This window comes from Oppia nitens, unplaced genomic scaffold (assembly GCF_028296485.1).
Source record: "Oppia nitens isolate AA-2021 unplaced genomic scaffold, nextdenovo-longstitch-racon4-pilon3 scaffold1_pilon_pilon_pilon, whole genome shotgun sequence".
Taxonomy (NCBI): Eukaryota; Metazoa; Arthropoda; class Arachnida; order Sarcoptiformes; family Oppiidae; genus Oppia; species Oppia nitens.
The window spans coordinates 8,950,156-8,963,303 of NW_026533199.1; the positions used below are offsets into that span (position 1 = coordinate 8,950,156).

Below are 13,148 nucleotides of genomic sequence, written 5' to 3' on the forward strand. Positions count from 1 at the left end.
TTTATTTACAAAAAACCGTTTTTTACAATAGACTACAAGTTTTTATAAGATAAAATACAAATAAAAATTAAGTTTTTACAATAAATCTTATATTTAATTTGATTTTTTATTTGGATTTTATTTTCTAAATTAAATTTATTTTTATAACTTTTATTAAAGATTTTTTAATTAAGTATTTTCTGTATATTTTTATAAATTAAATTTTATTAAAAAATAACTATTATATATATTGATATGATATTTCAATATAATTTTATTTTTTAATTTTAAATTTATTAAATAAAGTTAAGATATAAGTTAATAACTTAATTATATTTTTGGCATTTTTGTTTAATATGAAACAAATTGTATACAATTTAAATTGCAGTAATAATTATTTATTGATTCGTAAAATAAAATAAATTATATTTAATTATAATACAATCTTTATTATTGTTAATTAAAATAATTTATCCAATTAGTTAAAAAAATTATTTAAAAAATGAAAAAACAAAACAAAATTTCAAACATTTCTTCAGTACTATAATTTATAATTTTAAAAGCAATGTATAAATAAAGTACTATTTTTTATATATCTACTCAGTTATAATATAATGGTATACTTTATTAAGTTTATCTAATTAATTAAATAAGTTATTAATTTAATTTAGGAAACATTTAGATTTTTCTGTGAAGTAAAAATGTATTATATTATATATCACTTAATAGTTGTATATAATATTTTAGATATCAAACATAAAAGAAAACTTAACTACTATTCAATAATTGTTTGATTGACTGCTGATATAAATTCCAGAAAAAATCAATAAAATTCATATGTTTTCACAAAAAAGTCAAGAATTTAATAAAATTTGTTACAAAAATATAATTAAATATCAAATATTTAGTTTCATATGTATTTCAAATGACTATTTGCTACATTTAACATAATTTCTAAAAACAAATTTATTAGATATTAGAAAAATATAAATGCTATCAAAATAGTTGATAAAATATTTTACTACTTAAATCAAGTTGTTGTGAACTGTAAATCACAAATACATAAAATATTTATCAATTGTATACATTTTATGCTAATTTACATGAATTTGTTATAAAAATGAATTATTAAAATTGTTAAACAATTTTTAATAATTATGTTACTATTGTTACTAATATTAATATATAATTAAATATATAGTATTCTATAACTTTTTAATAATTATTTTAAGTTTAGACCTCATTGTTAATAATTATTTTAAGTTTAGACCTCATTGTTAATAATTATTTTTTTTTAACTTTAAATACATTGTAACATGTAATTACATTGTATAGTAAAAATATTGTATATCCAATGACTTATTATACATTGTACAATTATTGTACAATGTAATCTAGAGTTATATGTAGGGTATACATTTGAAGTTATTTCACTATTTTCACGGATATAGGAGAATAAATTCATATTAAATATATAAGTATATCATATAAAAATAAGCATTTATACAAAATTTTATTTCACCTGATTATTAACTTTAATTAACTTTTGTTTAATTTTGGAATAAAATCCCTTAATTTTACACAATTTTAGTCATAAAATGAAAAATTATTATTTAAAATTATTAAAGCAAATGTGTAAAAAATGAAGAGAAATAAATCATTAAATAATGTAATTACATAATAATGATCACAAAAATATTATACATAACTGATATATAAACATTGCTGACATTAAGTGTAGTTTTTATACTATAAATTGATTTTAAATTAAAACAAATTAAATTTTGTTAAAATCTTCTGTCAAAAAATTAATGTATACATTAAAATGTAAAAAATTGTTTTAAAACATTTTTAGACTAAAAACTGTTTGAATATAAATAAATTTTAAGTAATTATTTGCCAACTTTTTTACTAACTTTTATAATGACTTATTTTTAACACCTTTGAATGACTAATCTAGTAATCTGTAAAAGAAAATATATTTTTAGTGTTTAATTTGAAAATTTTCTTTTTGATTATGATTTCTAAGTATTTTTATTCTTTTATTCAGTACTATCAATAAAATGCAATTTATAAAATAATATATATATATACAGCATATTTATATATTACTTAATATTACTTATATATATTATATAAACTATAATTTGATTTCTAAATATAGAAAAAAATATTTATAAAATTTAATTTAAAATATCTTTTTAAATAATTGTTTTAATTTAAAAAATAAATAAAAATTATACTATACTGTATGGCCAATCAATTAAGTGACTAACAGTATTATTTATAATTTGATAAAATATTTATTTAATTATTTAAATTGTGTAAAAATTATATAAAAACAGTTTGCTATTTAAATAATATATTATTATTATTTAACTAATAACAAAAATATACAATGAAATTATGATATAAAATAATAATACAACAAAATTACTTTGAAACTAAATAATAAAAATATATTAAGAATTTGTTTCAATAAATGAAAAATATTTTTAAAAGTTAACTTAAATCTTGTGGGAGATATTGGTTTTGAAATATAAGGCAAGTGCCTGTCTGTAAATTTATAGTACATCACGTCTAACATATTAAATATACAGTATTTTTAATACATAAATTATTTAAAAATTTTATGCTTAAAATAAAATCTTAAATGATTGCTATCGTTAACAACACACGTATCGTTAAAACAAATATAATTAAATTTATAAGAAAAATACTAAAAACATATTCAAACTGTTTATTTTTCGATAATATAATAATTTTGTTACATCAGGAATATTATCGAAATATATTTTAACATTTTATAATTTACATATAAATATTTAATAATATCCTAATGAAGTTTCTTCATGTAAAATAATATCAACATTTTGTGAGCAATTACTTAGTTTTGTTTAAGTCTAATATTTATAAATATACTGATGAAACCAAAATTTACTATAGTTTGTACATGTTACATTTACTTTTTGTTTGTCAATTATATATTATTATACTATACATTTTTATTATTTACATTTTTATATCAATTGTTTATTATAAAATTTTTATGTCAATAATTATTTCCTAATTAAAAACTAACAATTCTAGTTATCTATAGTTTCACTCTTTGTATATTACATTTTTAATTTGTTTTATGATATATCAATTGAAAACATTACTATACAAATAGCGATAGAAAAATTATCAGTTTATTTTTAATGAAATTTTTCATTTTTTCAAAATTTTTTATCACTTCAATCACTGTCCTTTAAAATCAAATAATTATATCATTTATTATGTTTGATAGTTTAGCTAAAATTTTATTCATATTAATTTTATATACAAATAAATTTATTAAATATTTTTTAAATATATATATATATATATATATACATTATATTACAAATATACATAATAATAATATTAAATATCATATGTGATGAGTTTGTTTGTAAATTTTATTATACATTTTAATAATCAAGTTTATTAGTAAACTGTCCTCTAATGACTTGCGGTTGTGATAACGTATTATAAGAGCTATTGTTGACATTGTCTTCATATGACTTCCGTTTTCCCGGTTTTGACTTTGACTGACAGGCAAATGAAAACTTGAGATCATTTATCATCTCTTCACACATCGTTTCCTATATTATAATATATTTATATATTTATAGAGAGAAGAAAACAATAGTCAATAAATAATTTAATAAAGTTTGCTTATAATATCTAAATTATATCAAATATATTTTTATATTAGTCAATGTATAAACTGAATAATATATCATTTTTTATTATACAATATTTTTATAATATAAAAATAAATAAATAAAATATAATAAAGTAAGCTAACTAAATCTAAAATATTAATATTATGCTGTATTTGAACACATAAATTATGTTAGTTTTTTGTTTATATTTTGATTGTCATTTTATGTGTTATTATATTTAAAAAGTAATTTATTATAAAAATAAATAATTAAATAATATAATGTCTGGCGTAAAATAATTTATGTTGCATTTTAAGTAATAATAAAAAGTTTATTTTAGAGACTAATCTCAAGTAAATTATAAAAAACAATTTACTTTATGAAAGAATAACATGAATAACATGCATAACAATGCAATTTATAATTAAAATTAATTAAAAAAAATGTTTAATTTTCTGTTGAATTAGAGATTACGTAAGGATTTGCAAAATAGAAAAAACAATTTTTATAACATAAAAAATATATATAACTAACGCATCCGGCGGTTGACTTTCTGGATCTCCACATAAACTCACAAATGGCCACAAAGAAGGCCAACGAAAGTCCTCCGAGAAGTACGACGAAAACACCGCCGACATTGTCGATCTTGAGTGCCGTCACTGACGATGACTTTTTGTTATCGTCGGTACACTTTCCGCCGCCTTTCTTCTGTTTCCACCACTTTTCTTTCAACATTAACAGTCGTCCCGTCTCTTGAAGCTTAAGTATCGATTGAGATAACAGACCCCTATATTTGGAGTCTATAGTCATGACAATACACACACACACACACAAAACAGTGCAATTAATCATATTTTTTCAAAAAATTGAAATTTAATTTTAAACTTATATTTAAACATATGAAAGTATAAGAGAGAGAGAGAGAGAGAGAGAGAGAGAGAGAGAGAGAGAGAGAGAGAGAGAGAGAGAGAGAGAGAGAATTGATTAGAATTGTTCACTATTTTCAATTGTTTGTCAGTTATTTGTCACTAAAGTTTGCAATAATCTATTTTTTATCAATACTTATACATACTTTATATATATATATATATATATTATATATATATATATATATATATATAATAGATAGTATGTATGTATTCACGACATTATAATTTATTTCACGTATCGATTATTGCAAAGTGAACTCTAATTTGATTTTGGATCTCATTTTTCAACACATATTAAGTAATCGATTCATAGACTCTCTTAGTCATACAATATGTGCTAAACATTTATTTATTAAATAGATTTAAAGAAAAAACTATTTTAAAAAATAAATAAAAATAAAATACAAAAACTAAAATGTAAATTCATTATAATTTATATAAAATGTTTAATAACTCTCTCATTCAAAAGTCAATATACTGTACATACATTGGATTAATTTATTAAATGTTTTGCCATTTTATATCATTAGATAAAAATTGATTTATTTTTAAGATTTGTTTTCAGATACAATAACTATTATTTTATTCTTTACCATAAGTCATGCTAATTAATAATGTGTAGTCTTTATAATGATTTTATTTATTATTATATCACCTATTTATTCAATAAACACAATCTTTTAGCTATCATTTGTTTAGATGACTAACAAAAAACGACAATAATAATTGTTATAATACACATGAGATATACTATATGTAATACATGTTATGTATAGTACAGTATATACAGTACAATAGAAATTATATAGTTTTAGATACGATACTAACTTATTCCTAATTTATGAGTATTTCAATGATTGATTACTTTTTCTTTGCTAAAATTCAGTGATATAATATCAAAAGATTTTGAGCTAAAAATTTCACTTTTTATATAAAAATATTTTGTATTTTTTTTACTAAATCGTTAAAATAATTAGTATTAATTTAATCACAGAATATTCTATATTCGCTTTCGAAGCAATTTTTAGAAATGTTAGACAAAAAAATGTTATGTATTTTCCTTTAACTCTATTATATATACCGCTGAGAATATTACATACATTAAGACAATAGTCTGTAGAAAATGAAAATATATATATATTATAGTAAAGTATTTTATATATTAAATTGATACCCATATAATAAAGAAAGTAAACGATTCAATAAATAATGGCATTTACAGTATACATATCTCATAAAGCGGTTTCATAAAAACTTTAAATGACTTTCGTGTCGTTTAGTTTAAAATTAAAACTCTAATAATACCGATACATATAAACAGTATATATTGTATAAATATGTGTTTGTGAGGAAAGTTGTGACACAAATAAAACAATTAGAATTCAGTGGTCATACTCTTTCTTGTGGCGATTCCGTAACCTTTAGTGTCGAGTAGACCTCCAACTTGGGTCAGATTACAGTCCCTCTCAACTGAATATTCAATAGACGCCGATTCCATCAACTATTCATATATATAAAGAAACAAAGAGAGAAAGAGAAAGAGAGAGAGAGAGAGAGCATAATTAATGGTCACAAATGACACAATTAAGTGATTAATTAAATGTTCATTACATAAGCATAATTGCCTTTTTCGACTCTTTGTTTGCCGATATCATTACTGTCAACAAATACGTCCCGATTTTTCATAAATTCCCACATCTTTTTAAATGTAGATATATTGGACTCTTGGAAGAAGGCTCGGGTGGAGCCACTGGCCAGACAGCCGTACTCTATAGACGACTGTGAAGCTAAGTCTGCGGCACTTTCGATGGGAGAAATCACTTTTTCAACCGTCAAAAATGCGGCCAAATTTGCTGTATATGACGATATCATTATCAATGTAAAGAAATACCAAATAGCGGCTATGGCTCGGGTAGACATTGCCCTAAAAGAAATATTTAGTTTATTAATATGCATATTAAACAAAATCATTTTATATGAATTATTTTGATTATGTTTGAGTATTTTTAAATAATTACAAGTTATTCAAAGTAATATATTATATATTTTTAAATCATATATAGATCATTATTCAAATGTTTAATCAAAACAGACATCGCATATACTATTTTGTAATTTATGTGACTATTAAACAAAATAAAATAATAAATTTTGTTTTATAATATAATAATAATAATAATAATAATAATAATAAAATACTTGAGTAGATTTTATTGGAACCATTTGAATGTCGCTACCATTGTATGGCAGCTATGAAAACAAATTTATTAATTTTTTTGTTAAATCCAAATATATTTTATTTTTCTGTATTTACATAAACATTCAATTCGTGGACATAAATGTCATATACAGTCCCTCTCGTAAAAATGATGTAATTTTTTTCTCTTATAATATCTATTTTTGTTCACATGTGGTATAAATTAAATTAAATTTTCAAACATTATATAATATGTTGTTATAAGTTATTCTGTTTGATTCATGACTCTTATGAGGCAAAAGTCATGAATACCAGTCCTTTAAACTGTTATAAGTCTAAGCATAAAACGTAAGATTTTTTTCTCAATGCAATGAATTTATTTTTTTTTCTTTTGATTGCTTCAGAAATGAAAAGTTATTTATTTTTTGATACTATTCTTGAATTTTAAAGAGCTCTTCAATTGAATTATGATAATTTTTTAAAATATTTATTATTATTATTAATATTAATAATATATTTCTAAATAATCTATTTTTATTTATCATTTTCATATGTATACATTTGTTTTTTTAAATCAAATAAAATTTAATTTGCATTATCATAATCGCAATTATAAATTGAATTATTTAAAAAATGAAAATTTTTAAAAAGTTTCTCAAAGAAATTTCTGTATTTGTGATTGTAATGTTAATTTTGTTTTCAATGGCAATTTTATTTTATAATCATACAATGTTATATTATAAATAAATATTAATATTAAAAGTTCAAAATAACACAACGTTTTGTTGGTTTTATTTGCCACATATTTTGTATGTTTTTTTGAATTTCTATTTCTGTGTTATTCATTATCTATACGTGTAATATGTAATATAAATTGAATTGTGAAATAAATAGAGACCTAAATAATAATCAGTTAAAAAATATTTTTAAAATTTTTAGAAATATCAATATATTTTTTATAAAAAATAACATTTTTAAAAAACTTTTTATAGAAATATATTACTTTTCTATTGTATTTAAATATCTAAAATTTTCTATCATTTATTAACGAGAAATTTGGAGAATTATAAAAAATTCCTGATTTTACGTTTAAAATTATAATATATTATAATCTTTGTTCAAATTCATAGCTATAAAATTAATTTATTTATAAAATAATAATGACACAAATTTAATATATTTTAAAACAAAAATAATATTTAAAAAATAACAGAAAACTAAATTATAAATAGAGTGTCTTTAAAATAACTATATTTATGTATAAAATATATGAATATATTATACTACCGGTATTAAGTATATAGAAAATGTGTATTAAAAATCATACTAAAAACTATTTTATTTTCAAAAAGTAATTTCAATTATAACAATAAATTCAATATAAAATTAATAATAATAATAATAATAATAATGAAATACTTGGGCGTTAGATCTGATCCCTGTTGCATCAGTGAACCAATAGTGAAGAAAAAACTATTTGTTAGACTGAAATTGTTTTCTAATACAAAATCTTCGTTACGACACGGATGAGGATTATCCCATTCATAGGGTGATAGTCGACCAACTATGAAGAGCACTGAACTGACGCCTACATAAGCGGCCAATACATAGACCCAAACGATGTTTGAAAAAGGAGACAAAAACGAGAACAAAGTGGTCACTTTGGTGGTCGGCTTCTTAAACAATATACTGATCCCCGTATTCATGAACGGCAATGTAAAGTCCACGGCTTCGGCTCTTTTAGATGTTATTGTCAGGTCTACCACTGCTATATCTGCCTTTCCATTCAGTACTTCACCTATAAATAGATATACTGTACTGTATTTATATTTATATAGATTATATGTACAGTAATATACTGTATATTGTAGTGTTGTATTGTACAGAATAAGCAACAAATAATAGCAAATTTTGATTCATTTTATATATTATAGAAAAGCCGTAATTCTCAAGAGATTGTCATTTATTGTATCTGTTCTTTCCTGATATATATATGACTCGTCATAAAATTGGTTTAAAATTATGTATTATTTACGTTAATAATAATATGTGTGTATTAGTGCTCTGAAAAAGTGTTATTACAATTATTTTGTTGTTAGTAAAGATCTACTATTTTGGACAAAATCCCATTTTTATGAGTCATAAGATTTTTATTTTGAAAACATATACAGTATTTGTTGTTTCAAATAAAATAATGGTTTTATTTTAGCTAAAGTTTTTTTTAGTTATTGTATTCGTTATAATTCATTCATAATTACATTTTGTTTATCTATTTTAATTATTTCATATATCTTTTTAAAACAAATTTTATTAACTATAAATGGTTTTCATGGTGATATCTAAAACTAAATTTTTAAATATTTAAAGTAATAAAATTAGTAATTATTAATTTTGTGATTGTAAAATAAATTTTAAAAATTATAAATATACAGCAAATTAGTTTTATGTATGAGAGTAATCTAGCGTATACTACTTGTGTATAAAACTATTGTATATAATATTGTAAATACCAAAAAAAATCTATAAAAATTAAACTCAACATTTCTGGAATAAATGTTAAATCTCATGTTGTTTTTAATCCTATAAAAATATATATTATATACTATATATAAATACAGTATGCTTCAGTAAAAATTTTTATTAATACAAATAATTTTAATAAAATTTAATTTATAAATAAAATTTAGTATTGTATAGAATATATTAGTCTTCACATAAAAGTTTCGTAAAAATAAATAAATGGTAGCATTTTTTGATACTGTATTTATTTATTTATTTATTTAATTTTTTCATGTAATTTCCATATGACTTAATCTTTTCATCATCATTATTATTATACTATATATATTAAATACAGTTTGATATAAAAAACAATTTGTTCAACATTTTAAAATTTGTTTTTACATAAAATTAATTATATGACTTTAAAAGTATTTTTAAAATTTTTATCAGTTAACTAAAAAATAAATTATTATAATTCATATACTATTGTTATCAATAATATTATTAAAGTTTTAAAATTTTACATAGAGTGTAATTTAAAATAAAATTATAAAAATAGTCTAAAAGTAATTATAATTAATTAAAGCAAGTTATGAATTATTACTCAATTTAGGGTTTATTTATATATTGTATAATATAATAATAAGACTATTTTTTATAAATTCATTTTAATAGTCAAAACATAATTAAATTCTATAAAACAATGCATTTTAATAATAATTTATTATTAATTAGTAAAATGCTGTCATAAAAAAAATAATTTTAATAATAATATTTAGGTTTCTGTAAGTAATGATTCCTTTCATTCATTCATTTATTCATTCATTCAATGATTCAACTTATAGACTAAGTTATAGACCAGTGATTAAAATTATAAATACAATTTTTTATTATAATTTATGTAAAGATCCTGGATAAAATTTAAATAATTTATACGTATAAATTTTCAAATGTGCTATAAAGGACGTTTAATTTTTAAATGAAAAGTTATCATGATAACACTTAATTTTTATCACTGTTATAGACATATATTTGTTATAATCAAGTAATTTTTAATATACTGTAGTAACTGTGACTATCATTATTAAAATCTTAAAATCTTAATAATTTTCTATATGTAAAAATAATTAATATATTTTTTTTTTAAAGTTGCACATTCTCATTAGTTTAGTTTGTATTGTTTTAAATAATTAATATGATTAAAAAATAAATATACTAGTTTATTTTTTTAAAAATCCCTGATGTCCTTGAATTAAATTACTCTATTTGTTATGTAATATCTCTAATCTTTGCAAAAAAATAAGAAAACTTATTTTTGTAAAAATACTGTACTTATTATTTTTACTTATAAAACATCTGTTTTATTTCAAATATAAATTAAATACAAATTTTCAGATTATTTTATTTTATAGTTAGGAATATTTATAATTAAATATTATGTAAATGTTCCATGGTTAAATATATCTGTTTGATATTTATATTCTTAGATACTTTATATTTTCATTTAGAAAATATAACATTTATTATAAAAATATGATTGATATCTTATTTTATTGGTAAAATTAAAACATTCATAGAGATTATTGACTATTAAATATTATATACCGTATATACTGTAATATAATACTCTAATATATTATTATGGGTATTATTTTATTAGTAAAAAATATGTGTAAAGAAAATATAATATTTGTAGTTTTGATATATTAATTCATTTTTTTGGTTTCATATAAAAAATAATTAGGAAATACCTACCGATAAGTCCGTTCCAAAATCCCGTTTCATTTTTGGCACCATATTTGTTATCGTCAACTGTTTTAAATTTATACTTAAATCCCAACAGTTTGGACAACTCGTCGATTAAGTCGACAATATAACCCTCAAAGCGATCGTTTCCATACTTGGTTTTGGACGACTCCCGGAGCATACAATAGGGAGGGTTTATAATAGTTGTGACAATCAATGTCTGGTTTGCCAAAGACATGTACGAGAAGTTGTCTCTCCACTCGTCACTGATGTTCAATGGCTGTAAAGTCTGACTTCCGCTCCAATACCCGATCTAATAGTCAAATAAATACAAAATATATCAAACTTTATATATATTTAAAACTATTAAATCCAAAAATATTATACAATGTTTAGATTTTATGCTTAGACTTAATATATCTCATTTTTCATTAGTAAATGTGTTAATATTTCGAGGAAATAATTAATTTAGTGTCACATTTATCAACTTATTTATCGTTTTCTTTCATTTAAGTCGGAGGTTATTTGAAATCATTTATCATTTAATCCCTATTATCTCTATATATCACTCATTGACACACACACAAACACACAATGTTTCACTCACGCAAATGTTTTCATATATTATGAAAGACAATTATGTGTAAAATTAATTTATTATAAAATTAACATAAAATCAATTACAAAGCATTAGCCACTAAATGACATTCATTTAATAGTATGAATACATTATAATATATTAAAGTAATATTTATTTTTAAAGTATACTTTACTTTATCAACACTTAATGTTTGATTGTATTCTTAAAATGAAATTTTATTTAAAAAAATCTCCATAAAAACGATTTTAATTAAATTATGAAAAAACTTATTGATATTCAAACGACACTTACATTTAAGTGTCAGTACAGTAACTCCATTATTGAATTTTTTTATACATTATAATAATTTAAAGTATAGTAAAAATATATAAACAAAAATTATCGTAAAGCCTTTCGAAAAAATAGTCAAAATGTTTGCAAAAAACAAAAATAACTTTTATATATTTTATAAAAGAAAACTATGACTGTCTCTAAAAATAAATATAATATATATTAAATGTAATAATATTTTTTCAGAACAAATAACTTTCTATTTCCTTATCTAAATCATGAATACTATTGCTAATAATTTGTATGTTTGCTATATAAAGGTTTCATAACATACAAGCACTGGTAGGATATTTTATATACAAACTGACTTCAAGGGAAATATACAGTATAATAGTATTTACAAACACATAGAGTGAGAGTGAAAGAGTGTATACTTTTTGGCAAAAAAATCGATAGCCATTCACATGTCTGTAAACTTATCTAACATTACAATAGATAGGCAACAGAAATAAATGTCTTGTATTTATGGACACAATTTATAGCTCGAAGCCCTACTAACTCTATCCATACAAACATAACTGTCCTCTACAAACATCGTGTATATCCCAGTTTGCACTCGACTTATAACGACTATTGAAATGGCATTAACTATCAAATTATATGTGCTTAGAGATTATGATGTAATAAATAAGATCTCACTCTCTCTATCTATAAATATCTATATTTATTCACTGAGTTTAACACAACATTATATACTATAGTATTTAAATATAATAATGCTTTTTACAATTCAAATGTAGATTATAGTAAAAATGTTATTGAATTTATATTTATTTAAGTGTATGAATGTATTAAACATATACTTACTTTGAATAAAACTCTAATTGACATAACATAACACTTAGTGTAACAAATGTAAATAAAATTTAGCTAAAATACATAATTTATTTAAAAAAAGTAATTTAAAATGTATTTTTTTTATTATGTGAAAACTATTAATAAAATACATTATCTTGAATATTCAAGAAATAAAATTTAATAAAATATTTACATAAATTTATTTCATAATAACCTTTTGAAGTCCGTCGTCACTAATAGTCATTACATCCAAAGTAAAGCTACTTCTGTGGCCAAACTGATCAAAGTCTACGAGTCCTGTGAGACCTCTAAATGTGATCTAATTTTATAAAATAGAAATATTTTATAGTTTTAAAAAATAAATAAATAAATTGATT

The 13,148-nt window shown here is 20.5% G+C and overlaps 1 protein-coding gene across 1 annotated transcript in view; it reads right to left on the minus strand.

Annotated features, from left to right (window-relative positions):
- Positions 1-3,431: 3,431 nt before the first annotated feature.
- The window catches only part of LOC128951203 (glutamate receptor ionotropic, kainate 2-like), a 37,156-nt gene continuing 27,439 nt past the window's right edge, over positions 3,432-13,148 (minus strand). The window contains exons 8-14 of the mRNA XM_054296452.1: positions 12,986-13,090; positions 11,052-11,355; positions 8,214-8,592; positions 6,209-6,521; positions 5,993-6,098; positions 4,203-4,468; positions 3,432-3,605 (exon numbers count right to left, since the gene is read on the minus strand). Coding sequence (XP_054152427.1) covers positions 3,432-3,605; positions 4,203-4,468; positions 5,993-6,098; positions 6,209-6,521; positions 8,214-8,592; positions 11,052-11,355; positions 12,986-13,090 — 1,647 coding nt within the window. The remainder of the gene's footprint in view (positions 3,606-4,202; positions 4,469-5,992; positions 6,099-6,208; positions 6,522-8,213; positions 8,593-11,051; positions 11,356-12,985; positions 13,091-13,148) is intronic.